The following is a 26102-nucleotide window of genomic DNA, read 5'->3' as shown; positions in this document are numbered from 1 at the left end:
CCTACCACGTTTGGCTGCTTGCCTGGCACCTGGTAATATGTGCTTATCTTTTTCTCTGATATTTTATTTTAATCTTTTTTTATTTGACCCTTATTTAGCCAAGAAGGTCTCATTGAGATACAAGATCTCTCTTCCAGGGAGTCCTGGTCAAGACGGTGCCACAATCAGTTACAACAGTAAAAAATAATATCAGTCACTGAATATGTGGTCATCAGGAGGTTTTCTGTAAGCCAAATTATCCAAAAGAAACAGACCCGATGACTTAAACCAGTATAAACACAGAATAAAGCAGTTTCACAAAAAACAAAAAGTTTTTCCAACGCTACTCGCCATGGTGGTAGAAAAAAGACTGAGCAGCATGGCAATCTCCATTGACAAGGACCGGCTCCCTTTGTCAATACAAATGGCTCATGTAATGAAAACACAATGATTTTTAAACATTTTTTTTAGGTGATTATAAACTGAAGAAAATATACTTTTTGTTTGATTTAATTGAGTTATGTACGGTGAACGCTGGGGCAGAAAGTTGCAATATTTATGTTTAATATTAAGTTTATTGATAAAATATTAAAAAGGGGGTAGAACATGATAAGTATTCACTTCCTCCTACTCCTTTTCAGACATGAAATACTTATTTTGTTTACTGAATATGTCTGCGAGGTGTCTGGATTTTGTTTTCTTACATATATATATATTTTTTTTAATTTTTATTTATTTTGTATGTTTTAAATAAAATCTAAAATCTAGAAAATCTCCTCCATATTATATATTTGAATTCTGCCAGTATATCTCCCTAAATCCATACACACTGGACCTTTAAAGGTCCTGCTCACACACAGTAAATGTGCTTGGCTGATTTGAACAATTCCTTACCTTAATGCTAGACCTCTTAACAGGATTGGTTGGGGCTGTACAAAGTATCCTTCATTTATATCTCATCTGTTGCCTCTGTTCACCTTAATAGTAGTACATGGAGTTTGGTGACTGCACAGTTTCTGTTGTTTTTTTTCTGCCAAAAAAAAAGAAAATAAAGGAAAATGTTATTAAAGATTCTCCAGTTTCTCTGCTTGGTAGTGTGGAGCACACGTACCAATGAGGTCTGATCAGCCAGTATAATTAAAGTACCCATGTGGATGTGCAGGACTCATAATATTGTTTTTACTTTTAAAGTCAAACTTTGACTCAAAAAGCATATACTGTAAAAATAAAAAGTAACAATTTGTCTTTGTCATTCATAACAAATTCCTGTCTGAAATTAGCTTACATTTTATTCTGATTCTGACTGTGTATTTATGTTCACTATTACTATTTCAGATCGTTTCTTACCTCATGCAACAGTGTCTTGCACAGCTGTTAGCCGTCGGCACGTCCTTTGTAGAAATCGAGCGCACCTCTCTTACGCGAGGAACAGGAAGTCAGGACACAGAAAATCTCGGAGAACAGAAAAGTTACAACACTGTTACTGGAAAATGAGCCGAATATATCACAACACGTCTTTACAGAACAAACCAGTACATACTGAGAAATTTGACCGCGTGTGGTCTCCCTCCATGTATGAAAGGTAGGAGCATACGTTTCTGTAGACGGACAGTGACAGGTAACAGTACAGTATCTCCGTATGATACATTCTGTTCTTTCTGTGCAGAGACAACACCAAACTCCACTGCACTTTACTTTTCCCGAGGTTTGCACACCTCAACACATCATTGTCTTATAAGAAATTGGTGTTTGTGTATTTGTCATTTTACTGAATCCTCGGTCAGCCGTTAATTTCAAAATAAAAGTAATGTATTGATGCTTATAGCTGCTGCTAGCTAACGCTTTCCATCGTGTGTTTCAGTTGACCAAGGTTAACACCTGGCGAACAGCTAACATTACTTTACAGTTTAAAAGTTCAAAATGTAGACTATTCAAATAAGTTCATTGGACGTCTGTCTAAATGAAAGACTGAGCTTGACGTTAGGGTTGGGCAACAGGGACGTAGCATCAAATTCTGGGCTCTATTCACGAGGGGTCTCTGTGGGCCCCCCACCCTTCCAATCTTGATCCAAGTCTCTTTCACACACCTTAAAACTTTCTGTCTTTATGTCTTTCTTTCTTTTCTCTTTTTGAACTGATCTCCTTTTTCTTGGGATAAGATGGGACAGTATTTGTTGGTGCTCCAGCAGCATGGAGTTGCTTGTCTGGTGCGTTATGTCAAAAACGTTTTGTAGCTTCCAGGTTTACTTCTGCAGTATGTGGCTCACTGACTATGCAGAGTAGTGTTTCTCCCGCTGGCCCTGCCCTCAAATAAATTCCTGTGCAGTGTCCTGTTAACAGTTATACAGACATCTCTTGTTTTGGTGGTCTATGGGGAAAAGGCTCTGGACTGATGTAGAGATGAATCATAGCACAGGGATGGACCAAACCATCTTGCTTTTTAAGGGCCAGGGAGGGGCCTCAGAAAGCATCAACTTTTTTTTAATACAAAGTTCAGTCTTCCTAAAGCCACAGTGTGTAGGAATTTCTCCCATCTAATGTTGAAATTATATATTGCATTCAAACGGATTCAGGCTCCTTCACAGATACACGCGACGCAAATTGACAAACCCCCTCCTCACCATGCTGGCTGTGTTTACAACATAGGACTGTTGGGGCGGGCGTAAATCGAAACAAACCAATCACGTCTTGTTTTTTGACAACTGACAAGTAGCTCAACCTCACACACCTCATCCCTCTCCTCGCATCACTGCACCGCCAACAGCTGTTAGCGTCGCTGGCCGCTAACAGCTGTTAGTGGCCATCGACACTAGCGGCCTGTGATTGCATTACCTTTCTCCTTCAGCAGCTCTTAACACCTGGGAAAGGCTGCCGCAATGTTGACCCTTGTTTTTTAAATTTGCCGGTCACGTTGCCTTTTTGATTCCCTTTTGCGCTTTCTTGGCGACAAGGATTCCGTCTCCTGTGATGCTGCATATGCATGATCCTGCATTATGCTCAAAGTGTGGGACTTTGTTATGCTGCAGTAGTGCCAGGGTAGTAGCGAAGCAGCTCTTGCTCCTCTCCTTCAGCTTTTCAGTCACGCAGCGCTGGCCTGGCTCTCAACGAAAACGCCGAAGGTGGGGCTGTATGTCCCTTGCTGGCGGATGTATTCTCAAGATGGCGAAATGTTATGGAGCCCCCCAGATGACTTACCCGCACAATGTACAAACAAATCCGAAATTCTCCTTTTATGAGAGTAAGTCAGATTATTGGTGCAGGTAATAGTACACCAATGATGACATGTTTATGAATGCAGACAACAATTTTTGCCAATAAACAACAGATTTATTTAGCCATTTTTAATATAGTTATGGCATTCATTTCTTTAAAAAAAAAGTGCAAAGAATTTTCAAAGTTTTCATTCCAGGCTTTTCGAGGGCCCCCCTCCCATTTGGTTTGCTGTACTGACACCAAATGCTGTACTATGCTGTACTGATTTATTCCCCCACCCATAATATCCACATTACTGATGATAAATTATCAGAGACCTTCTTGTGTAAATATTTTCTACAGTATGGTCGCCATATTGATATTGAGGTATTTGGTTAAAGATATTGTGATATTTGATTTATTCTCCATATCACCCAGCCCTACTTATTGTTCAGTTTGCCATATCTGACCATTTGTTGAGAGGGGTTTGGATGGAAGTGGTAGGTGTCCTGATGCAGCTCTTTATGGGAGAACAGATGTTTTAAGTGGTTAAACACAGCTCATGAGTGGAAGTATAATGATTTTAATTTTTGGTATGTTTCTTCCACACAGTGGCCAGGGAGTTCTTCTGGAAGGAAAGGTGCTTGATGTTTCCAGACATGCTATCATTGATGACAACAACCAAAAGGTACATTAGGCAAATCCAACTGGGTCTTACCGGTTGGGCAAGCGGGTCAGAAATCTACCCGCCCCTGTTCAAGTTATTAGATTCAGTAGAGGTTATCAAATAACAACAAAGACTAAAGTCAAGTTTAATCTTTGTTTAGAGGGGAGCTATTGTAAAACTTAAATTAGTAGCCAGAGCTATTATTTGCTTAAATTACTGAAGTCAACAGGCCCATATTTAGGACAGGCGTCTATATGGGACAGGCCTTTAATTCCTTTCACACAAAACAGTTGCCTAGCAAAGATGGGAAAGACGATTGAATTTCTTTTTTTTACAGCACTCAAGCATTACGGCAACCCGGCATACCAACCCAACACCACTTTATCCAGTCAATATAATATTTACAACTTATGAAAAACCCTTTTTTTTTCATTCTTTTGATCAGTGGACCCTTACGGACAAAAGGAATATGAATAACTTAGTGGGTAATCAAGGAATGGACACATATTCTGACTTTATGACAGCTTCATAGGAAGGGAGCCCCCCCTTTTCTTTCATCATCCCAGTAAATCTGAATGAAATAAGATCTTCTCTGGTGCTCATGGTTTCAGTTAAATGAATAGAATGATTGAATTGTGGAGAATTTAAATGAGCTTGAAACATTTATATCACACATAACAATGTGTGATCTAAACAGCTATCTAAGATTAGCTCAAGGAGGTAGCCAACAACCAGGTTTTGTACATCCAAAGAACTTCAGTAAAAATTGACTGCTTGGCAACCAGACCAGGTGTCTAATTGAGACAGTCCAACAGTATTAGTAAACATGAACAAACTCTCTCCCAAACCCCAAAACTAGAGTGATAAAACTCAAATCTGTGATGTCATAGGGTATAAAGTCTGCAGCTGCTCTACAGACAATGAATGGTGAAAAATGTTCTAGATGACACTGAGAGCAGTGAAAATGTACCCATATACTCTGAATGTTCTATATATGAGTACATTTTCTGTTTCAGAAATGAGAACACTACAATTGAATTAAGCTCATTTGGGTGTAAAAGAACATTCTGTGGGTCTATGAAATTAGGCTCCTTAATAACTTAATAGTTATTTGATAAATATTACTAAATAGATAATAAATACATGAAATAAATAAATAATACTGTTGTAGAAATAAATAATATTGTACAACAGTGCATATTTTGAGAATACTGAGCTTATTGAGAAAAAAACCAAAGTAAATTATTGAAATTTTTAGTGTATTTGTAACATTCTAAAACCATCCCTGTGTTGTGTTGCAGCTGTCCCCAGGGGTGGGAGCAGTAGCAACACCTTCGATTCAAATAAATATTGTGAATGATATATTATATGCATCATCTTTAGATTGCATGGGTATTTAGCAGACAAGTGTAAGTTCATCATACATGAATTTGGTTGGTGTAGTTCAAATAGCAAGTGTTGCAGCTGCCCCCAGTCTCCTACTCCTACTTTGTCATAATTACTGTAAAAAGTGAAACCGTGTTTATAAGCTGCTTCTGTTTCGTATAATTAATCGATGTAATCAAAATGTTTTCCCACCTATTCTTCTCTTGTTCTTTTATTAGTATATACATGTCTTTAATAGGGGTGTAAATCACCACATTCATCACGATATGATATTATACAACGATGCGATATTTTCTGATATTACAAAGTCTGCCACAATACGATTTTGATTCGATACGACTCAGGGGTCTGCGATCAATATTAGCCAATATTAAATGCCCATTTAACACAGTCTGTTACAGAAGACGCTGCCACCCCTTTCATTTTTTACTTTTGGCCATAAAACACATAAACAACAAATAATAAATAAGTACAGTAAAGTTCATTTTAAACCGACTCCACTAACACAAATAAAACAGCAAATGGGATAAGTTAACCTTCAGGGCTTTCTGACAGAGAGACCTTTCTGGACAAAGTCTTTTCATTTTAACCCAAATCATCATCTTTTTCATAAAACTTCAAGAATATCTGGCTTAAAGTCCTGAATGGAGACTTCTCCAAACAGCCATAAAACACAGATTAACAACAAAAGTATAACATTCAGCTCAGTAATAACTGTCAAGGTTCATGGACAAAACAATTGTTTTTTGCTAGTGACCCATTATTAGCTTGAGCTTGTTTACATTGCATAAATTAGCCTAGCGGCTAGCGGGCATTTTTCCTCTTCTCATAGTTTAACAGATTACATGCAACGCAATTATTTTTCTTACCGTTGCATCTCCCGACAGAACAGCTCAGTTGAATTTCAGCCTGCATGCACAGTTTTTCAGCCAAACAGAGCAGCTAATGTTACTAAAGCAAGAAGTTAGCGGAGTGAGACGCTCGTCCAGGCAGGTAATGTTTCGTTTTTTTCGTTTTTTATCTTGTAACATCATTGTTTACATACACCATGTGCTCTGTCTGTTGTCCTGTATTTTCTCAGAAATCCAAAATATTTCCACTCTGCTGATTTATTCCTGAGTAAATAATGTAATCCTCATTGTCCCTCTCTTGGCTGCTTGCCATCTGCCTGCTGCTGTTTGACAGTGACACAGGCTTTCAAAATAAAAGCTTATGCTAAAGATGGCGATACGGATCGATGTTTTCACTTTGCATTAAATTGATATATCAATCTGGACCGATGGATCGTTACACCCCTAGTCTTTAGCCATCTGTTGTTGACAGAAACTGAAAGCTTTAGCTGTATTTATGCTCTACAAGAATCATCCTCCTCTTTTGTTGTGTCAGAAAGAACTTTAACTACCTAAATCCTTATTGGTTTTAGCATTTAGGACAGACTAAACACAAACACAAATGGACAAAACATTAACCACAATTTGTTTCTGTCACTGGCAGGTCCGTTTCTACGTGCTGTACATCAAACCCAGCCGCATCCATCAGAGGAAGTTTGACGCCAGGGGGAAGGAGATTGAGCCAAACTTCAGTGACACCAAAAAGGTTAACACTGGCTTCCTCATGTCCTCCTACAGTAAGTAGCTAGCAATAAACATTTGAGCTTATGTTTGCATATTTGCTTTCCTCACCAAGCCTCTTTCTGTTTTGAGTGTTTTGTCTTCCATTTAGTTGTAGTTTAAGATTGACTTTGATTTGTCTGCCAACTGTGAAATGGCAGAATGGCTGAGTGAGCGATCATAAGGCTTGTGGTCAGGTCACAGTTTCCCCTCGCAGTGTGTGTTTGAGTCCCACTTCTAAAAGAAGACATTTCTGAAGACCAGCTACAGCAAGCAAAGTGACTTAAAGGGAAATACTTCCAATTTCTGAACGGCTGTTAAAGAATGAGGATATTACATTTAATGTTATGCAGAAGCCAAACTGGTCATTTAAAAACAAAATCAAAAATTAATAAGAGCACACAAAGATTTTCAAATTGTGATGATTTTGCTTCCTTAATTAGCAGCGTGTTGAGCTTAAGGGCCAGCGTTGATGCACATTTTGTATCCATCCAGAGGTGGAAGCCAAAGGGGAGTCAGACTGTTTGTCCGAGGAGCAGCTCTCAGCGATGGTGAACAAAGCGGAGCTGGTGAAGATAACTGACAAGCACCAACCCAGCGGGACCTGGGCCTTCTGGTACCCGGAGTCAAAGATGGATGAAATGGAGCTGGAAACAGGACAGGATGTACGGCTGAAGACCAGAGGAAACAGTCCTTTCATATGTGAGTCTGTATTGTCATGCTTTTTTTTTTTTTTTTACTGCTTAGCTGCTTCCACATACACTGAAAACAGCACATGTGCATCCAGTATGTCCTTATGCAGTGTTAGGAAGTTTACTTCTGTAATGTAATAGGTTACAGATTACTAGTTATCCTGCTAAATATATTAAGTTGTGTAGCTATTTTTATTACTTTATCAAAGTAATGTAACTTGACATTGACATTTAATTACTTCTCTATCAAATGTCTTAAACTGGGAAGTATAGCTAAAAAGTCTTTAAACATAAGTGCAGAAGTCGAAAAGATGCAAAGCAACAGAATATATTTAGATGTAACCTTTTTGTTATTAGGGCTGTATTCAACCAAAGAAAATCTTGGTGACGGCAATTTTACCTACTCCTCATCCAATAGATTGGTTGGTTGATGGGGTACAAACAATCTGCATGTTATCTCTAGGTTAAATAAATCACCACCGTGCACTGAGTGCACTCTACCTGGTCACACTGTGCGTCCACAAAAGCTTGACATTAACGCCTTGTTTCCACTAACATGTGTATGGAGATTAATCACCAGAAGTCTATTCATTACTATGGGAATCTCCTTGGTATCCAATGTGCCTGCGAAACTCCTCCTCTCAGTTATATTTCGGTCCGGAATTTGCCTCAAGTTCATTAAAAAAATTAATCTTTTGCAGTGGAATTCAGAGAGACTGTATGATAGTGTGTTAGCTTACCTTACTGGCTGTGAACTAGCTGACAGGCTGTTTCCTTCAATTCAGTTGCCTATGTTGATTGCCACTGCCAAGTGAGTAATGTTAAAGTAATGTTAATGTCATAATGACAAATTCAGCCATTCATATGTTGTTGTTTTTTTTAAAATGCCCCTGCACATGGGACACCTGCTCCACCCGCCACACTTCTTTTTAAGGAAATCCATCCATCCATCTTCTAACCGCTTCATCCTCTTGAGGGTCGCGTGGGGGTTGGAGCCTATCCCAGCTGACATTGGGCGAGAGGCAGGGTACACCCTGGACAGGTCGCCAGACTATCGCAGGGCTGACACATAGAGACAGACAACCATTCACCCACACTGACACGGGGGGAACATGCAAACTCCGCACAGAAGGGCTCCCACACCCGGGATCGAACCGGGAACCCTCTTGCTGTGAGGTGAGAGTGCTAACCACCATACCACCATGCCACCTCTTTTTAAGGAAATATTTCACAAAACATGCTCCGTACCTGACAGGCCAGCATCTTCATTTTTTTTGTTGCCATGCAACATTGATCCTGTTTTTGTCCCGGTAATGTTCCGAGTGTATATTCCAAACTACTGGATGGTGAAGGCCAGACAAAATAAAAATTAGCCTCTTCCCCATGGCTACAGGTAGTTTCTATCAGGTTTCTATCCATTTGTAAAGAAATGCACTTCCTTGTGTTGGACAGTAGAGGCATCATCTGTATATTTACAGATCTAGGAGCACCAGTCACATTTGTTAAATGGAAACAAGGTGTAACACTTGCCCAGGGCAAGTACATTCTGTTTTTAGGCAAGTGGAATGCCTTGAGCTAAAAGTAAATGTGATCTCAAGTGCAATATTTTCTGAAAATAAACTGTGCACTGTAACACTGGGATCATTCAGCTGAGCTGCATTCCTGACTTCATCTCACAACTTAATGTAGATGACTGATGAGAAAAATCTGACATACTGGACACTATAGAGAGGGTAACTCTGGGGTTGACTGTGTCATATACGACATTAAGTTATTAATGTTAAATATCTCTTTAAGGCTGCATGTGAGAGCAAGACTAAACCTATTTTTAGCCTAGAAGCTAATGTTAGCCTTAGCAGCTCCAACACGGGCTCCGGTGTGTTCATATCTTCAGCCTTGCACTGCAGTGTCTTTTTGGAGACTTAGTAAAATAAATCCATAGTGATAAATCCGACACTGAATGTCTTCTGTGATCATTTATCTGTTTTTCGGATTAGAAATGATAGTTGAAAAAAAGTTTAACTTTGAGTAAATCTCTGGCCCGTCACTATCACCAACTGCCCAATCACTGAAGAAGGGGTGGGACAAATACCACAAAGACCAACTGTCACAGAGGACAAATACATATAATACGTATAAAAATCAACAGCAACTGCTGTTTCCAGCTGGAAAAGAAACGCTGTGGTGAACACACAGCCTGATTAAAAGTCACACCAGCAACTCTCCAACCAATGAAAATTTGGTCAGACATAATGGCATAATGACCAGCCAATCAACCAACCAATCAACCAACCAGAAGTGTCGGCCCTATTGTAATCACCAATATTTTGATAAGTAACTATAATTGAATTATATATTTTTTCTCAGTAACTGTAACAGATTACAATTACATTTATTATGTAATGTAATGCAATTATGTAACTCTGATAGAATAGAATGGAATAGAATAGAATAGAATAAAATAGAAAGAACTTTATTCATCCCCGGATGGAAATTAAGCTGTCCAGCAGCTCATAAAAGACAAAAAAAAACAGTAACTCCCCAACACTACCCGTATCTCACATTAAGCCTGAAAATAAATGAATACTCTACTGCCTGAACTCTGCCTAAACTCAAGGTTAGCCTTAACAACAAAAAAGACAGAACTCCAACTAATAATGGTCCTTGATGCTATTAAAAATATTCTGCTCTGGGTAAAGATTTTGAAAACACCATTCGTAAACACTGGCACATCTTAAGCTCTGACCCACAACTGAAAAATTAATTTAAAGACCTCCCCAAAGTGGTGTATAAACGTCCTCCGAGCTTAAGGCAAATGTTAGTCAAATCTGACCTCATCCTGGCTAAGAATGCTACCTGCCTGGAACCACCACCAGGTAACTATCTGTGTGGTGCATGCACACAGTGTAACTTTACACAAAAATGCACCACATATAACTGATCTGATCATTTGATTACAGGCAAACCCATGAAGATTAGAGGCACTATATCCTGTTCCACAAAAAATGTCATTTACCTTCTAAAATGCCCATGTGGCTTAGCATATGTGGGTAAAACCCAAAGAGCACTAAAAACAAGAATAGCAGAACACAGGAGAAATATTAGAACTCAGGACCATTTTAAGGAGGCCAATCATTCAGTGGCTTCTTTGAGATATATCGGCATCGAGCATGTTAAATCTCCTAGAAGAGGAGGGGATCTAAACAACCTTTTACTCCTAAGAGAATCTTTTTATATTTTTTCCCTTCAGACTCTCAGTACTCGAGGTCTAAACCAGGAGTATGATATCAAACATTTTCTTTAAATATTTTTCTTCTCAAGACTTAAAATAATTTTGTATATTATATATAAAAAATCCTAAGAGGTCAGTTTCTTATAAATTATCTTAAAATGATAACGAAGGTGAGAAATTTATGCTTCAAGTTGGTTGTGATGGCATACTGTATTTAAAAGTATTTAAGAATATTTAAGAATTCTGTATTTAAAAATATTGTATTTCTATTTTTAAGAAGTTTTTTCTATGTTGGCCACATGTGCTCTTGAATTAATATTTCTATGCATGTCTCTATGTATTTTTCTATGCATTTCTATATACCTTTTTCCATGTATTTTTGCCAAATTGATTAATTGGAGATGCTCAAAACAACACAAGTGTTTTTAATGTTTGGCCACACCTGTCATCACTTTGACAGCTCATTGGTGAGCAAAAAGATATGTATAAATATAGGTGTGTGCATCGTATGAGCACTGTTTGACCTGACGAAGATCCAGAAGGGATCGAAACGTTGTCCTAATAAACCACAGTTGTGACTTGGAGCAGTGTGCAGGCTTTTTTCCTTTTCTTTTAAACTCAAGGTTACCCATTAAAAGCAAGTTGTCTGAAGTGGATCTTTGTTAGAGGATAAAAGCAGAACAAGATTTGGTCAGAGCTCTTTAATTTGCTCTCTGACTTAAGAAGATGGGCATGTTTGTTCAAAGCCACAGAGTCCTTCTGGATTTCATGACCCTCACATTGATCAAGCTTGTCCTAGTGTTGACCTCCATGGGAGAGCAGAGTGAATGAAATTAAATTAGAATTGTGTTTTCCCGGTCTGTCACAGTTTGGCAAGTAACCTCAAGGGGAATGAACAGTGTTTGACCTCTCTCATATTCAGGAGACTCATCCAACCCTTTGATATTCAATAGTCAGTTTTGAGTGGAGTGGAGTGGAGTGCTTTGGTCTATTCACAGCCTCTCCTTTTACATATTTTTGGCCAAGATTTATTGATAGACATTTGGAAGTTTTAGAATCCCAAGGAGAGTAAGAAGAAGTAGTCAAAAGGCAGTCAGGCTAGTTAATTATACAATTTCAATATCCTGTTAAATGTTTGAAAAATAGATCTTTATTATAGAGTTGATCTGCTATTTTTCGTCAGACATAAAGCCAATTTTACAGTTGTATAATATTATAGGATTTATATTACAATGATATTTTCATAATTTATATGTATTTAAAATGTATACTTTTTATTATTTTACAAAAAAGCATGATGGCCTTTCATAATAAATACTACACCCATTTTTCAATTCATATCAATAATGTAAATGGCAACCAGGCCATCAAATAATTAGTGATTGATCCCACTAGAAAGTATCACTGGTGGATTGGGCAAGCGGATCAAAAAGTTATGAAGCAACATTCCGAGTAAGTTGTTACATTAATAGGCTAAGTTACAGAAACATTGCGTGAGTCTGCCTTCACCCTCTCTCCCTCTCTTTCTGTATCTCTCTTACACACATACTCACAGCTTGAACAGTGCTATGGCGCTCGTCTTTGTCCTTAGTCATTATAGTTGTGCTACTAAAACACATAAAGTTTGTTGTTTGCAGTTCGGGTGGTTGATTAACATGTATTTTGCATCTGTTTGTTATTTTATATCCACTCCTGACGCTACTAAATATGACGGCTCTTTTTTTGTTTACTCTCTTCAGAAGCACCTCCACTTCGAAACGTTTTTTTTTTATGTTCATCTGCCCTCTTCAGACTTTAATTTGGTGATTTTTACATAATCTCTCAACTTTGCTTCATCTTTGGTCACTATGTGTGCACACAGCCCTGCAGTCTCATATCCTGTTATGGTGATTTGTGGGCATTTACCTACGCTAATTAGGATCAACTGGCATGTGCTATGAACTTACAGGGACAATGGGTTTAATCATGAAAAGAGCATAGGTGTGAACAGCTATTTAAGAACATGTTGTGAATCTGATGTAGATTTTTCTTGATGACAAATGAAATACAAGATATTTGTGAATGAGGCCCATAGAGAGAGACCCGCCCCCCTCCTTTCCTCTCTCAAACTCAGACCAAACTCTGATTAAACGGTAACACTAAGCAGTGCTAATCAAATATATACCAAGATTCTGTTACTGTATTGTCTCACCTAAAATGTCCTCAGAAACATATATAAGTGCACTGTTTAGCTGTAATACGAAAGATTGGTGAACAGGAAGCGGGTGCCCTACAGTTTGCTGTATTGTAAAAATGGAGGCTGAAAAAAAAAACTGAGATCAAACAGTAAAACTAAGCAGTGTTGATCAAATGAAACCTAAGGTTCTGTTTCAGTGTTGACTAATCCTCACCTGGAATGTTTTCAGAAACATATTTCGTCTTACTGTTTAACTCTAATACAAGATTGTTTGTTTCCAGCTGGCTGTCGTATTATTGGTCCGGTGCAGTGCAGTGCGTTCTGGTAGTTTTTTTTTTTACCTCATGATAAAAAGCAAATGCCACAGCCCTTTTTTGTGTTCTCTAGTCATATAGCACCAATTTCAAAAGTACTTGTGTTTTCCCTCTGCATAGAGAGCTTAGTTTTAGGCCACATAGTTTGTAAATAGCTATTGATATTAAAAACCATGCCTATTCCTGACTGATCAGAGCTGTTATTATGTTAAGTTTTATTTATTTATTAACACCTTCAGTATTAGACTTTCTGAGTAGGCATGAGGAAAGGCAGAGAGGGCCCAGATCAGGGCCATGCTGATGGTGGTATGCACCATGTAGGGGCTTGTCCCTCCATGTTGTTTGCTCCTCCACTTCTTCATCAAGTTTCTGTTGCCTGAGGCATTCACTGAGCAGTTCATTTTTTGGGCCCATCTTCTTGATGTACTCCTGGATTTTGGATGTTTCATCCTGGATAGTGGCTCTGATGCTCACTAGTCCTCGGCCTCCCTCTTTCCACGTAGTGTATAGCCTCAGGGTGCTGGACTAGGGGTGGAACCCTCCATGCATGGTGAGGAGCTTTCTTGTTATCTGTTGATATCTGTGGCTTCTGTCTCCTCCTTTGGCCAGCTTATGATCCCAGCTGGGTATCTGATGACTTGCAGTGCATACATGTTGATGGCTCAGACCTTGGTCTGACCATTCAGCTGACTTCGCAGGACTTGTCTTACTGGAGAAACAGGTTATCGGTCTGTAGTTGGATGGGATGGTTCCCCTCTGGGGGTCTTTCATGATCAGGACTGTCCTGCCTGTGTCAACCATTCTTTTTTTTTTTTTTAACTCTTTATTTATAGATCATTTTCCTCTTTTAGTACAGGAAGGTAAAACAAAAGACAAATACAAAACATTGAACAATTACCCATATTTAAGGTCCGGGGGTGATCAGTAAATCCAAAACACAAAGTATCATACCCAGTACATGCATACAGTCTCACTCATTAGCCAAATAGGCTTGCCATTTCTGCCATCGTTTTTCCCCTAGATCTTTTTGGAGTCTGACTGAGTAAGTCATTTGCTCTAGTACATGTAATTGTTTCACAATATTAACAAAAGAATCTGTAGTGGGGGCATTTTTCTGGAGCCAGCATTTTGTGATGGCTTTTTTACTTGCAGCCAGCAAGACCCTAAGTAGGTACACATCAGCTTTACTCAACCCATCTGGCATATTACCAAGATAGAGAGTTGTGAATGATACATTCATATTAAAACATAGAACCTTTGAAATAATTTTTGCCACTTCCCTCCAGAAAAACTGGATGGAGGGGCAAGACCAAAAAATATGGGCATGATCAGCAAAGACCTCTCCACATTCTCTCCAGCAGGCCAGTTGTGTACCAGTCTGTTTGGACTTCTGCTTAGGAGTTATAAAAAAACGAATTAAGCTTTTCCAACAGAAGTCTCTCCAAGTCCAGGAGTTGGTGGAAGATGACTGTGTTTCCCAGGCATTCAGCCACATGTCCTCTGTAATCACAATGTTCAACTCTTTTTCCCATCGTTGTTTCACATAGTCCGTAGAATCCTTCTTCAATGAGGCGATGCTGTGGTATAACTTGCTTATAAGTCCTTTAATATTCCCAAAGTTGTATGCATCCATAAATATATGAATAATTGCTGGTGGCTCTGCTGGGTTACAACCTTTCAGCTTTTTACAAAAATAATTATGGAACTGTAAGTACCTGTAAAAGTCATGCCCACCTAGTCCATACATTTGACATAAATTGTTAAAGCTGTTAAGTTCCCATTTTTTAACAATCTTGCATACGGCAGTAACACCATAATAGGTCCATTGTTTATATCTATGATCTAGTAATGCTGGTGTGAATTCGGGGTCATACGCTGGCCATCTAAGTAGTTTTATCTGTTTTTGGAGTTCATATTTTTTAGCCACTTCCCCCCATACCTTCAATGAGCAGTTCACCCATTGGCTCTCCGTATGTAATATTTTTTTCTCCATTCCCACACAACCAAGCAGTGATTGTATTGATGCATCTCTTAATGATAACTCCATGGTTTTCCATTTAGCCACATAAGAAGAATTACACCAATATACTAGGGGTCTCAGTTGGGCTGCTAAATAGTAGTCCCTTAAAGATGGGAGGGCCTTACCGCCCCTCTCCTCCGGAAGCTGAAGGGTGGAAGATTTAACCCTTGGTCTCTGTTTATTCCAGATGAATCGTGAAATATGTTTATTCCACTCTCTAAATTGTTTCAGAGGGATTTCCACTGGCAATGATAAAAAGAGATATAATAACCTAGGGAGGATATTCATTTTTATTGATCTAATTCTGCTACCAAAGTCAAGAGGCAGCAGGCTCCACCCATCAAGGTCATCATATATTTTTTTGTTAATACAGTTATAGTTAATATTGAATAACTGTGACATGTCTTTAGGCAAACTCACTCCCAGATATTTAATACAGGGTGCGTTCCAATTAAAACTATACATTACGTTGAGTTCTTCTGTAGGTGTGTAATTAAATGTCATAACCTGTGTTTTATGTATATTTAGGGCATATCCTGAATATTCCCCATATGTTTTCAGCATTTTCATTAATAGAGGCAGGCCTGAATTAGGAATTTTTATTGTGATCAATACATCGTCTGCATACAGACTTATTTTATATTCTTCTCCTCCCATGGAAATACCTTCTAATTCTGACTGTTGACGTATTGCTTGGGCTAAAGGTTCAATGAATAAATTAAATAAGTTGGGGCTGAGAGGGCAGCCCTGCCTGCAACCACGTAGTAAGGTTATAGAATCAGACAGACTGCCATTAACTTTAATTCTCGCAGTGGGGGAGGCATAAAGTGCCTGGATATAGTGTATAAAATCCTTACTAAAGTTAAATCTCTTCATAACTAAATACAGAAATTCCCACCCGACTGAATCAAAAGCTTTTTCAGCGTCTAAACTGAGAGTGATGGCACTAATTTGGTCTTTGTTAATCTGTTCAATGGTATGTAAGGTTCTTCTTATGTTGTCCTGTGCCTGTCTATTCTTTATGAATCCTGTTTGGTCCCCGTCTATTAACAAGGACATTACAGGTTCCATTCTTTTTGCTAAAATGGTGGCATACAATTTATAATCTGAATTTAAAACACTAATAGGTCTGTACCCTTTACAGTCCACTCTGTCCTTACCGTCTTTGGGGATCACAGATATGAAGGCCTCTCTCCAGGAGGGAGGGAGGGAGCCTCCTTTTAGAATATAATTAAAACTGGGCTCCAAATAAGGGAGCAGGTGATCTTTCATTGACTTATACCATTCTGGAGGAAAGCCATCTGTGCCAGGTGATTTGTTAGTGTTCAAACTTGAGATAGCTTTACTTATTTCCTCCTTTGTTATTGGTGAGATGAGTTTATCATTAGCTTCTTTACCTAGTGTGGGAAGGTCTAAGGAGCTCAGAAATTCAGCAGCTGATTGATTATTAATCTGTTCTGATTGAGAGTATAGAGATTTATAATATCTTTCAAATGCTTTTTGTATGCCGTCCAAAATGTTAGTAATTTTATTTGTAGTAGGGTCTCTAATCTTGTGGATAGTGTTTTCTGCCTGTTGTTTTTTGAGCCTCCAAGCCAACAATTTTGCAGCCCTAAGGCCAGCCTCGTAATATCTTTGTTTCAAGAATCTTATATTTTTCTCCACCTCCTCACCTAATATTTTATCTATTTCCTGTTTAGTATATCTGATTTGTTGTATAATCGAGGGCTCTTTATTTGTTATGTGTATTTGTTCCAGGTCTCTCAATTTTTCCTGTAGACCAATTAATTTTTGGGTTTTCACCTTTTTAAGTGCAGCTGTCCTGGCTATAATCTTCCCCCTGAGAACAGCTTTAGCTGCGTCCCATAATATACTGGGGTTTACTTCTTCATTATTATTGTCCTGCATGTATAATGCTATAATGCTTCTCCATTGAATTTCTAAAGGTATGGTCATTTAGCAAACCACTATTAAGTCGCCACAAAGTTTTTCGCTGTCTACCATCTAAATGTAAAGTTAGAAAAATCCCTGAGTGGTCTGAAAGATCCCTCTGACCTATTCTGCAATATTTCAGCATATGTAGATCTTTGTTATACATGAAAAAAATAGTCAATCCTTGAGTGGGCTGTGTGTCTTGCAGAATAAAAAGCAGAACCTGGAGTTGAACCATTCAGAGCCCGCCATACATCAATAAGTCCCAAGTCTTTAAGTACTTTGTTTATACGTTTTTCAATCAAATTCCTTCTTCTTATTCTATTGGTTGTATCTAAAGAGGGGTTCAGAAGTATATTAAAATCTCCTGCACAAATAAGAGTCCCATACGTTTGTGATGTAATTAGTGCAAATATCCTTCTGAAAAAGGTTATATTGCTCCCAGGGGGAGCATAGACATTAAATAATGTTACTTCTTTCTGGTCTATTTTTCCTTTTACCAAAACAAATCTACCTTCTCTATCATTAATTTGAGATGTTAATTCGAATTTGACAGCATTTGAAATCAATATAGCTACTCCCCTTCTTTTTCCTTTCCTATATGATGAAAAGAAGGTGTTTCTAAACCCCATCTTTTTAAGTTTTTCATGTTCAGCACCTGAAAGGTGCGTCTCCTGCCAAAATGCCACATTTATCTTTTCCCTTTTTATTTTAGCTATCATTTTGCTTCTTTTGATCGGGTTATTCAGCCCATTTACATTCAGAGACAGTATATTATAGTGTTGATAATGCATCAGTCTTACATTTGAAACATTCTTGTATCACCCTGGACCAATGGTAATAAACAGTACAGTACAGAACCGAACTTTGTAGAACAGTGAACTGAACTTCCATCAAAAAAGCTGTCATGTTGCTTTAGACAGTGAGGGGGCTGGCCACAAGGTGGGGCCCTCAGTAGTTGCAAAAAAAAAAGAAAGTTTGGTGGCTGTATCTTTTGCCCGTGGGCATCAGCCTATGTTTTAACTAAACATCATTATAATAAGATAATGGGGAAATTATGATTAAATGTCTCATTCATCCCTTGCTGTGGCTCCTGGTTCCGTTCTGCGGTACTCCTTCAACTTCTCCCGAATCTGCTCCTGGAACCGGTGCTTTTCTCCACTGGGTCGGGCCTCCGTTGTCTTCCAGGGTAGAAGCCGAGCCAGCGTCTCCTCCGAAATGTCTTTGCTCTTGGTCCTGCCGCCGGGGATCTCGCCCACCGTGTATCCTCTCCTCCGCAGGTCTTCTGCGGCTTGTGCAGCGCTGTTGTACGTTACAGGGCCCGTTTAAAAAAAAAACACGCATTCTTGTTAATGGGGTCTGGAAACGTACGCCATTATCCCGTAGTATTTTCTTGATGGGCATATATTCCTTCCTTTTATTCTGCACCTCCGTTGCATAATCATAATCAAAATACACCCGTTTGTTTTGGACACGGAGCTCCTTTTTCCAGGCGGCGTGAAGGATCTTTTCTTTGACAGAGAACTGGAGGAAACGAACCACCATGGAGCGTGGCGGGGCACTCGGTGGTGGTTTCGCGTGCACTCAATCCCCAGCCCATGGCCGAGTTCGCTCCCCAGCTCTGTCTTAATGAAGTTTTCAATAAAAGTCACCGCTGACGTACCCTCGGCGTCCTCGGGGATGCCATAGATCCTGATATTATTGCGCCTGGAGCGCCCTTCCAGATCGGTCACTTTTTCCTGTAGCGCTCGCTGATTAGTGAGCAGCTGGGTGAGAGTATCTTTGACTCCGATGTCCCATCTTTCCACGTCGAGCATGTTTTCCTCCATCTGGCCTACGCGTTCCACTGCCCCTTCAATTTGGCCTGTCACATCTTGTATTCTCCGGTTTACTTCTGATACAAATTCGTCCATTTGTTTTTTAATATCTTCCCTGAAGCACGTGCGGAAGTCTGAGAGGTCTTTTTTCAATTCGGCCTGGAGCGCTGCCATTCCCGTAGTCATAACTTCACTCACCACCGTACGTATTGAATCCAGACTTCCGATCTCTCTGCGGCCTCCATCTTGTTTTGGAGTTTCGCTAGCTTTAGCCTCCATCTCGGATTCTCTTTCAAAGTTACTGCGTAGTTCATACCCTCCTTTCTTGACTTTGTCCCCATTCATCGTCGAGGCGAGATGTAATTTGTTTGTTTGTGTGTAATATTAATGAGTAATGAAAACTGAATTTAAGGCTGATGCCCGGAGCTCAATGACTATGCTGCCATGCTGCGTAGCGCGCCACCGGAAGTCCCTGTGTCAACCATTCTGGGTGGGTTCTTTCCCTTAGCAGCTGGGTCATCTGTGCTGCTAGGCATTCATGGAGTGCAGTTAGCTTCTTCAGCCAGTAGGTATGGATCATATCAGGGCCAGGTGCTGTCCAGCTCTTCATCTTTGACACTCTTTCCTGGATGTCTGCCATTGAGATGGTTACTGGATCTTGTTCAGGGAGGTTGTTGTAGCCAGCTCTTAGGTCCACTAGCCATTGGGCATCCCATATGCCCTTCCAGTATGTTTCCATCACAGTCTCAGTGATGGTCCTTGGATGGTTCTTGTAGGGATGGTATTTAGGGCAGCATTCACATCTTCTAGCAGATCATCTGAAGGTACTTGGCAACCCAGCCTCGGGATTCGTTGGAAGAGCAAGGTTTCCAGTTTGCTCACAGTATTCCTTCTCAGGTCAGCTGCTCTTACATTGAGGCTGTTTATATCTACTGGGGCTTGGAACCCAATCTCGCATGGGGGGGGGGGGGGGGGGGCAGCAACTGACGCAGACGTTGTTGACCCGTGCAACGTCCGAGCCAGTATGACATATATACACACACACACACACACACATATGTATATATATACAGTACAGGCCAAAAGTTTGGACACACCTTCTCATTCAATGCGTTTTCTTTATTTTCATGACTATTTACATTGTAGATTCTCACTGAAGGCATCAAAACTATGAATGAACACATGTGGAGTTATGTACTTAACAAAAACAGGTGAAAGAACTGAAAACATGTTTTATATTCTAGTTTCTTCAAAATAGCCACCCTTTGCTCTGATTACTGCTTTGCACACTCTTGGCATTCTCTCCATGAGCTTCAAGAGGTAGTCACCTGAAATGGTTTCCACTTCACAGGTGTGCCTTATCAGGGTTAATTAGTGGAATTTCTTGCTTTATCAATGGGGTTGGGACCATCAGTTGTGTTGTGCAGAAGTCAGGTTAATACACAGCTGACAGCCCTATTGGACAACTGTTAAAATTCATATTATGGCAAGAACCAATCAGCTAACTAAAGAAAAACGAGTGGCCATCATTACTTTAAGAAGTGAAGGTCAGTCAGTCCGGAAAATTGCAAAAACTTTAAATGTGTCCCAAAGTGGAGTCGCAAAAACCATCAAGCGCTCCAACGAAACTGGCACACATGAGGACCGACCCAGGAAAGGAAGACCAAGAGTCACCTCTGCTTCTGAGGATAAGTTCATCCGAGTCACCAGCCTCAGAAATCGCAAGTTAATAGCAGCTCAGATCAGACACCAGATGAATGCCACACAGAGTTCTAGCAGCAGACCCATCTCTAGAACAACTGTTAAGAGGAGACTGCGCGAATCAGGCCTTCATGGTCAAATAGCTGCTAGGAAACCACTGCTAAGGAGAGGCAACAAGCAGAAGAGATTTGTTTGGGCCAAGAAACACAAGGAATGGACATTAGACCAGTGGAAATCTGTGCTTTGGTCTGATGAGTCCAAATTTGAGATCTTTGGTTCCAACCGCCGTGTCTTTGTGAGACGCAGAAAAGGTGAACGGATGGATTCCACATGCCTGGTTCCCACTGTGAAGCATGGAGGAGGGGGTGTGATGGTGACACACTTTTGCTGGTGACACTGTTGGGGATTTATTCAAAATTGAAGGCACACTGAACCAGCATGGCTACCACAGCATCCTGCAGCGACATGCCATCCCATCCGGTTTGCGTTTAGTTGGACAATCATTTATTTTTCAACAAAACAATGACCCCAAACACACCTCCAGGCTGTGTAAGGGCTATTTGACCAAGAAGGAGAGTGATGGAGTGCTGCGGCAGATGACCTGGCCTCCACAGTCACCGGACCTGAACCCAGTCGAGATGGTTTGGGGTGAGCTGGACCGCAGAGTGAAGGCAAAGGGGCCAACAAGTGCTAAACACCTCTGGGAACTCCTTCAAGACTGTTGGAAAACCATTTCAGGTGACTACCTCTTGAAGCTCATGGAGAGAATGCCAAGAGTGTGCAAAGCAGTAATCAGAGCAAAGGGTGGCTATTTTGAAGAAACTAGAATATAAAACATGTTTTCAGTTATTTCACCTTTTTTTTGTTAAGTACATAACTCCACATGTGTTCATTCATAGTTTTGATGCCTTCAGTGAGAATCTACAATGTAAATAGTCATGAAAATAAAGAAAACGCATTGAATGAGAAGGTGTGTCCAAACTTTTGGCCTGTACTGTATTCCCAAGAACACCTCAAGGGAATGTCTTTAAATTTGACACAAATATTGCTTGGACTCGAGGATGTGGAGATTAGAATTTTTGTGGTTGAAGTTCAAAGGTCAAGGTGTTTTTGGCCATAACTCAACAATTCATACACTAATTATGAAAAAACTTGACACTAATGTCTATTAGGATAAAGTGATGACATTTGATATCCAAAAGGTCAACATCCCTGTGACATCATAATGTTCTACAAAAACACTTTTCTGGCCATTATTCAGCATCATATCTCAGCAGAAGGGAAGACATTAAGTCAGATGCTGAATTGGTGACACCAATCTTGGGTATCCACCTTGGAACTGTGCTGATTGTATAGATCTTCTGTGTTTGAAGCATCCCTGTTTTCACAGATATGGATGTAAACTTTAAGAGAAACTTGACTGATGTGCAGAGGCGTACAACCACAGGGCGGTAGTCGTAGTTATTTATCGTATTTATTTCCTCTTACTTTTACCTTCATATGTCTTGTAATGTCTGTGTTGTACTTCTGATGCTTTTTTTCTGAAGCCCTTAAACAAACATACTGTCTTCCTTACTTTTGTGCTTCCAGTCTCGGTTGCCAAAGTGGACAGCAGCACAGTGACCAAGTGTAACTTTGCTGGAGATGAAAAGGCTGGAGCATCGTGGACGGACAAGATTATGGCCAACAAAGCAGAGGCAGTCAGCACTCAGAAGTCTGGAGAAGGAGAGGGAGCAGAGGAGGACGAGTGGGTGAGGAAACCTAGTAAATCTAACTCAAGCTTATATACAGGGCCTAATTAAACCTTCTTTACGTAATACCCCAGCTAGATTGGAAATTCTGTCGGCGGCCCCCACGTGGGGAAGACAGACAGACAGGACAGGAGAAAACTCAGACTAATCTGAATGCAATGACTAGTCGGAGTTTTCTTAGAACCATATGAGAATGGCTTAATTATGTGTATTCATCTCTGGTGAAATTCACTTACATTTTAGTGTACCATCAGTTTATTAATAGCATTTTAACCTAAACAAAGAAAAGTGTAAAATTTCCAGAAAGGTAAGTGTCGCTTTAATGTATACAAAACATTAGTGAGACAGGAAGGTGAAAGACATATGTTGCTTCTCATTTTGACAATTATAAAAGCCTTGAATCCAGGAACTCAACCTCTTTGTACACGTGACACTAAAATGGATGTGGAAAACAAGCTACAAGCTGTAATTTGTCCTAACAGGAAGTGGGCAGCAGAATTCCTCTGTCGCTGCATTCGGTGTTCACAGTATTTACAGAGCAGGTCATGTCTCAGACAAACACTTCTCCCATTTTGTTTGTCCCTCAGGACGATTGAGGAAACCACCTCTCTCGTCAGCCTGAACTCTTGGACCCGTTCCAGTCTCCAGGTTGAACTGCTTTAGCTTGGATCCATTCCTGTCTTTCCTTCTGTAGATTGGACTGGACTTGGGGTACTTAACCTTTTATATGTGTGGCCTTGGGGCTGGAAACCTTGCATCACTCCTGCAGTATGGGACTAGACTCTTCCAGCTCTACAGAGTATATCTGGCTGTGATGCACACTGTCTTTGTAACTTCACTCTTCTATACTTTGGATTAATGGTATTAAATACAGTCCCAAAAATGTGTTGTTATTCAGCGCACTTGTTAGTCCTTCCATACTGTAATTTATATCCTGTCTAAACACAGACACAGGGTATCTAAAGAGCTGTGTTTCTTGTTTCATGAGCTCAGTATGCTGGTTGGGTTCTGTGTAACACCTGATGTATTCAGAAATGCATTGCCCTCCTCCAGCTTCAAGCTACTAATATAGAATTTGAATTGGAAATCGGAAGAACGAAGGAGCAAAGAAGAGCTTATCAAAGAGGCTGTTAAAATGTCACCAACAGGTTATTATTCCTTCCTGGCAGGTATACTGTCATCTGAGTGAGTTTATGTGTAATAAGACACAAAATACCAACCTTTGTACTATCAAAGCATTCACAAACAGCTCAGTCCAGATTCTTGAGAAATGTACAAATTCTAATTTAATTTTAATTCTCAAGTATTTCTTGCCAAACTCAATCTGATCCCCTGGTTTAATGACCTGAAAATAGTCATGAATACCCTAATTTCCTCTTGTTTGGATTATTGTAATGCTTTGTTATGGGGAATATTTGAACTCATTTTGGTCTGAGGTCACAAAAGCTCTCTCAGAGATTTTTCAGGTCGATACTCCTAAATGTCCTGTACTATGTATATTAGGAGACAAATTAGATGGTGTAGCTGTAAGAGCAATGGGATATGTAACACTTGGTTGTCTTGCTGCTAAACGTAAAATTGTTATGAATCTGAAGATTAGAGCCCCATCCTGTTTTAGTTTGAGTAGTTGGCTGGAAGAATTTATTGATTTAATTGGTATGGAAAGAGCAGCTGCCACTTTATGGTAGCTTGATCCAGGTTTAGAGGGCCTATGGGATAAATTAAGGTTATATTTAAGAAGGTTATATTTAAGATTGAAGAAACCAAATATGAATTATATCTATGTATCGATTTTTTAAATTTTTTTTATTTTATTGTACAGCACTTTAGTCAACTCTGGTTGTTTTTAAATGTGCTTTATAAATAAATGTCATTTGATCTTTGGTGACGAGGGTCATGTTTTCCAAAGAATAGTCAATCAATCAATCAATCAATCAGTCAATCAATAAAATTTATAAAGCCCAATATCACAAAACACAACTTGCCTCACAGGGCTTTACAGCATACGACATCCCTCTGTCCTTAGGACCCTCACAGCGGATAAGGAAAAACTCCCCCAAAAAACCCTTTAATGGGGGAAAAAAATGGTAGAAACCTCAGGAAGAGCAACTGAGGAGGGATCCCTCTTCCAGGATGGACAGATGTGCAATAGATGTCGTACAGAACAAATCAATATGATAAATTAACAGTAATCTGTATGACACAATGAGACAGAAACAGAGACAGAGAGAGAGACAGGACAGACATATGTGCCAATAGCCATGTGTATAATAATAGTAGAAGTATGACTAATGATAACAGCAGCAGCAGGAGGCATCAGACAGGACCACAGCAGCAGCACAACCACACACATCACACTATCCAGGCACTGCTGCCATATAAGTTAATAATAATAATAATTATTATTATTAACTTATAATGAAGTTAATAGTCATATGCAATGTCTAAAAACAAAGCCCACCACTAATTTGCCAGCTGGAATAATGGCATTAGGAACAAAGGATAGGACACATATTTTAGTACCCATGTATCCCGTGAGGGGCGGCACGGTGTTGCAGTGATTAGCACTGTCACCTCACAGTAAAGTGGTTCCAGATTCAAACCCGTAGGACAGCTGGGCCCTCTCTGTGTGGTGTTGGCATGTTCTCCCCGTGTTAGCATGAATTTTCTCCGGGTTCTGCAGTTTTTCTACATTGGCACACTGGCCTCGTCAAGTTGAATCATACCACGTTGATTTGCATTTCCATTACCAGTTAAAGCACCCGAGATGGACCATCTCCCGGCCTCATCTATCCTGACTGCCTTCAAGCTGGTTCAGGTGACGTCAGATGGGCATCCCGATGGGCCAAAGAAAAAATAATCTGATCTCATATAAGACATTTGTTTCGACCTCACCCCCTCTCGACTTCAGCTCTTTGTTTACTTTCCTCACTTCTCTTCTTGTTTGCTTAAATGACCTGCTAATCAGAGAGATGTGGGACACACCACACCAATGAGGGTGGCAGACGCTCACCAACGGTCTAACTTTGATCAATGGCCAACTGTCAGCTCGGTGTTACTTACTTCATGTGAAGGAAAGCCAGTCAGAGCTGAAGAGTCTAACACAGCTATAAATCATGGCATCACTGCTCGTGAACTGCAGTCATACTGTAAAACAATGTAGCGCTGATGAAATATGAATTAAGATTCTGTTACCGCTTTGCCTATTTCTCACCTTAAACACTGCTGCCTAGTTTGCCAGTTTGACTGGTGTCACAGAGATGATTGACAGCTGCGCCAGAGACTCCTCAGCTTTGACTGGTTGTTTTTGGTGCACCATGGTTGATTCTAGCATATGCCATTAGTGGCAGTAGGATGGGAGGAGGGACATGAATTTTTTCAGACCCTGTCTCATGTACTTCTTTTAGAATATAGTGACAATCTTAGCAAATATCATATAAAGTTATTTTCCTAAAAGTTACCAATGGTAAACTCTCATATTTCAATGTTTTTATTGGTTCTCTTGCATGACATACGTTTTAGTGATGAAAGGATCTTGGAGTGCCTAAAATATTAATTTTAATCAGTTTATGTCAACAACAAATAATCTGTTCTTTTTACTTGGAGAAAAAAATAGTGGTGAAATATTTTTTC

General features: G+C 39.8%; 1 protein-coding gene across 1 annotated transcript; it reads left to right on the top strand.

Moving 5' to 3' along the window:
* The first annotated feature begins 1395 nt into the window (after positions 1–1395).
* arpin (actin related protein 2/3 complex inhibitor) lies at positions 1396–24354 on the top strand. The gene is made up of 6 exons (XM_049574523.1): positions 1396–1561; positions 3784–3859; positions 6719–6851; positions 7330–7536; positions 22309–22469; positions 23057–24354. Exons 1-6 carry the CDS (start codon positions 1470–1472, stop codon positions 23063–23065), a joined length of 678 nt encoding a protein of 225 aa, XP_049430480.1. The 5' UTR covers positions 1396–1469; the 3' UTR covers positions 23066–24354.
* The last annotated feature ends 1748 nt before the right edge of the window (positions 24355–26102 follow it).

The sequence above is a fragment of the Epinephelus fuscoguttatus genome, linkage group LG4 (genome assembly GCF_011397635.1).
Source record: "Epinephelus fuscoguttatus linkage group LG4, E.fuscoguttatus.final_Chr_v1".
Lineage (NCBI taxonomy): Eukaryota > Metazoa > Chordata > Actinopteri > Perciformes > Serranidae > Epinephelus > Epinephelus fuscoguttatus.
Note: the sequence above shows the minus strand (reverse complement) of the source record. Positions and strands in the feature narration are given on the sequence as shown.

Bases quoted from the DNA above. Each gene is read 5' to 3' on its own strand.
- arpin (XM_049574523.1), top strand. From the start codon at position 1,470: ATGAGCCGAATATATCACAACACGTCTTTACAGAACAAACCAGTACAT. The intron at 1,562-3,783 runs GTAGGAGCATAC...TCTTCCACACAG, and splicing joins TCTCCCTCCATGTATGAAAG to TGGCCAGGGAGTTCTTCTGG. The intron at 7,537-22,308 runs GTGAGTCTGTAT...TTGTGCTTCCAG, and splicing joins AGGAAACAGTCCTTTCATAT to TCTCGGTTGCCAAAGTGGAC.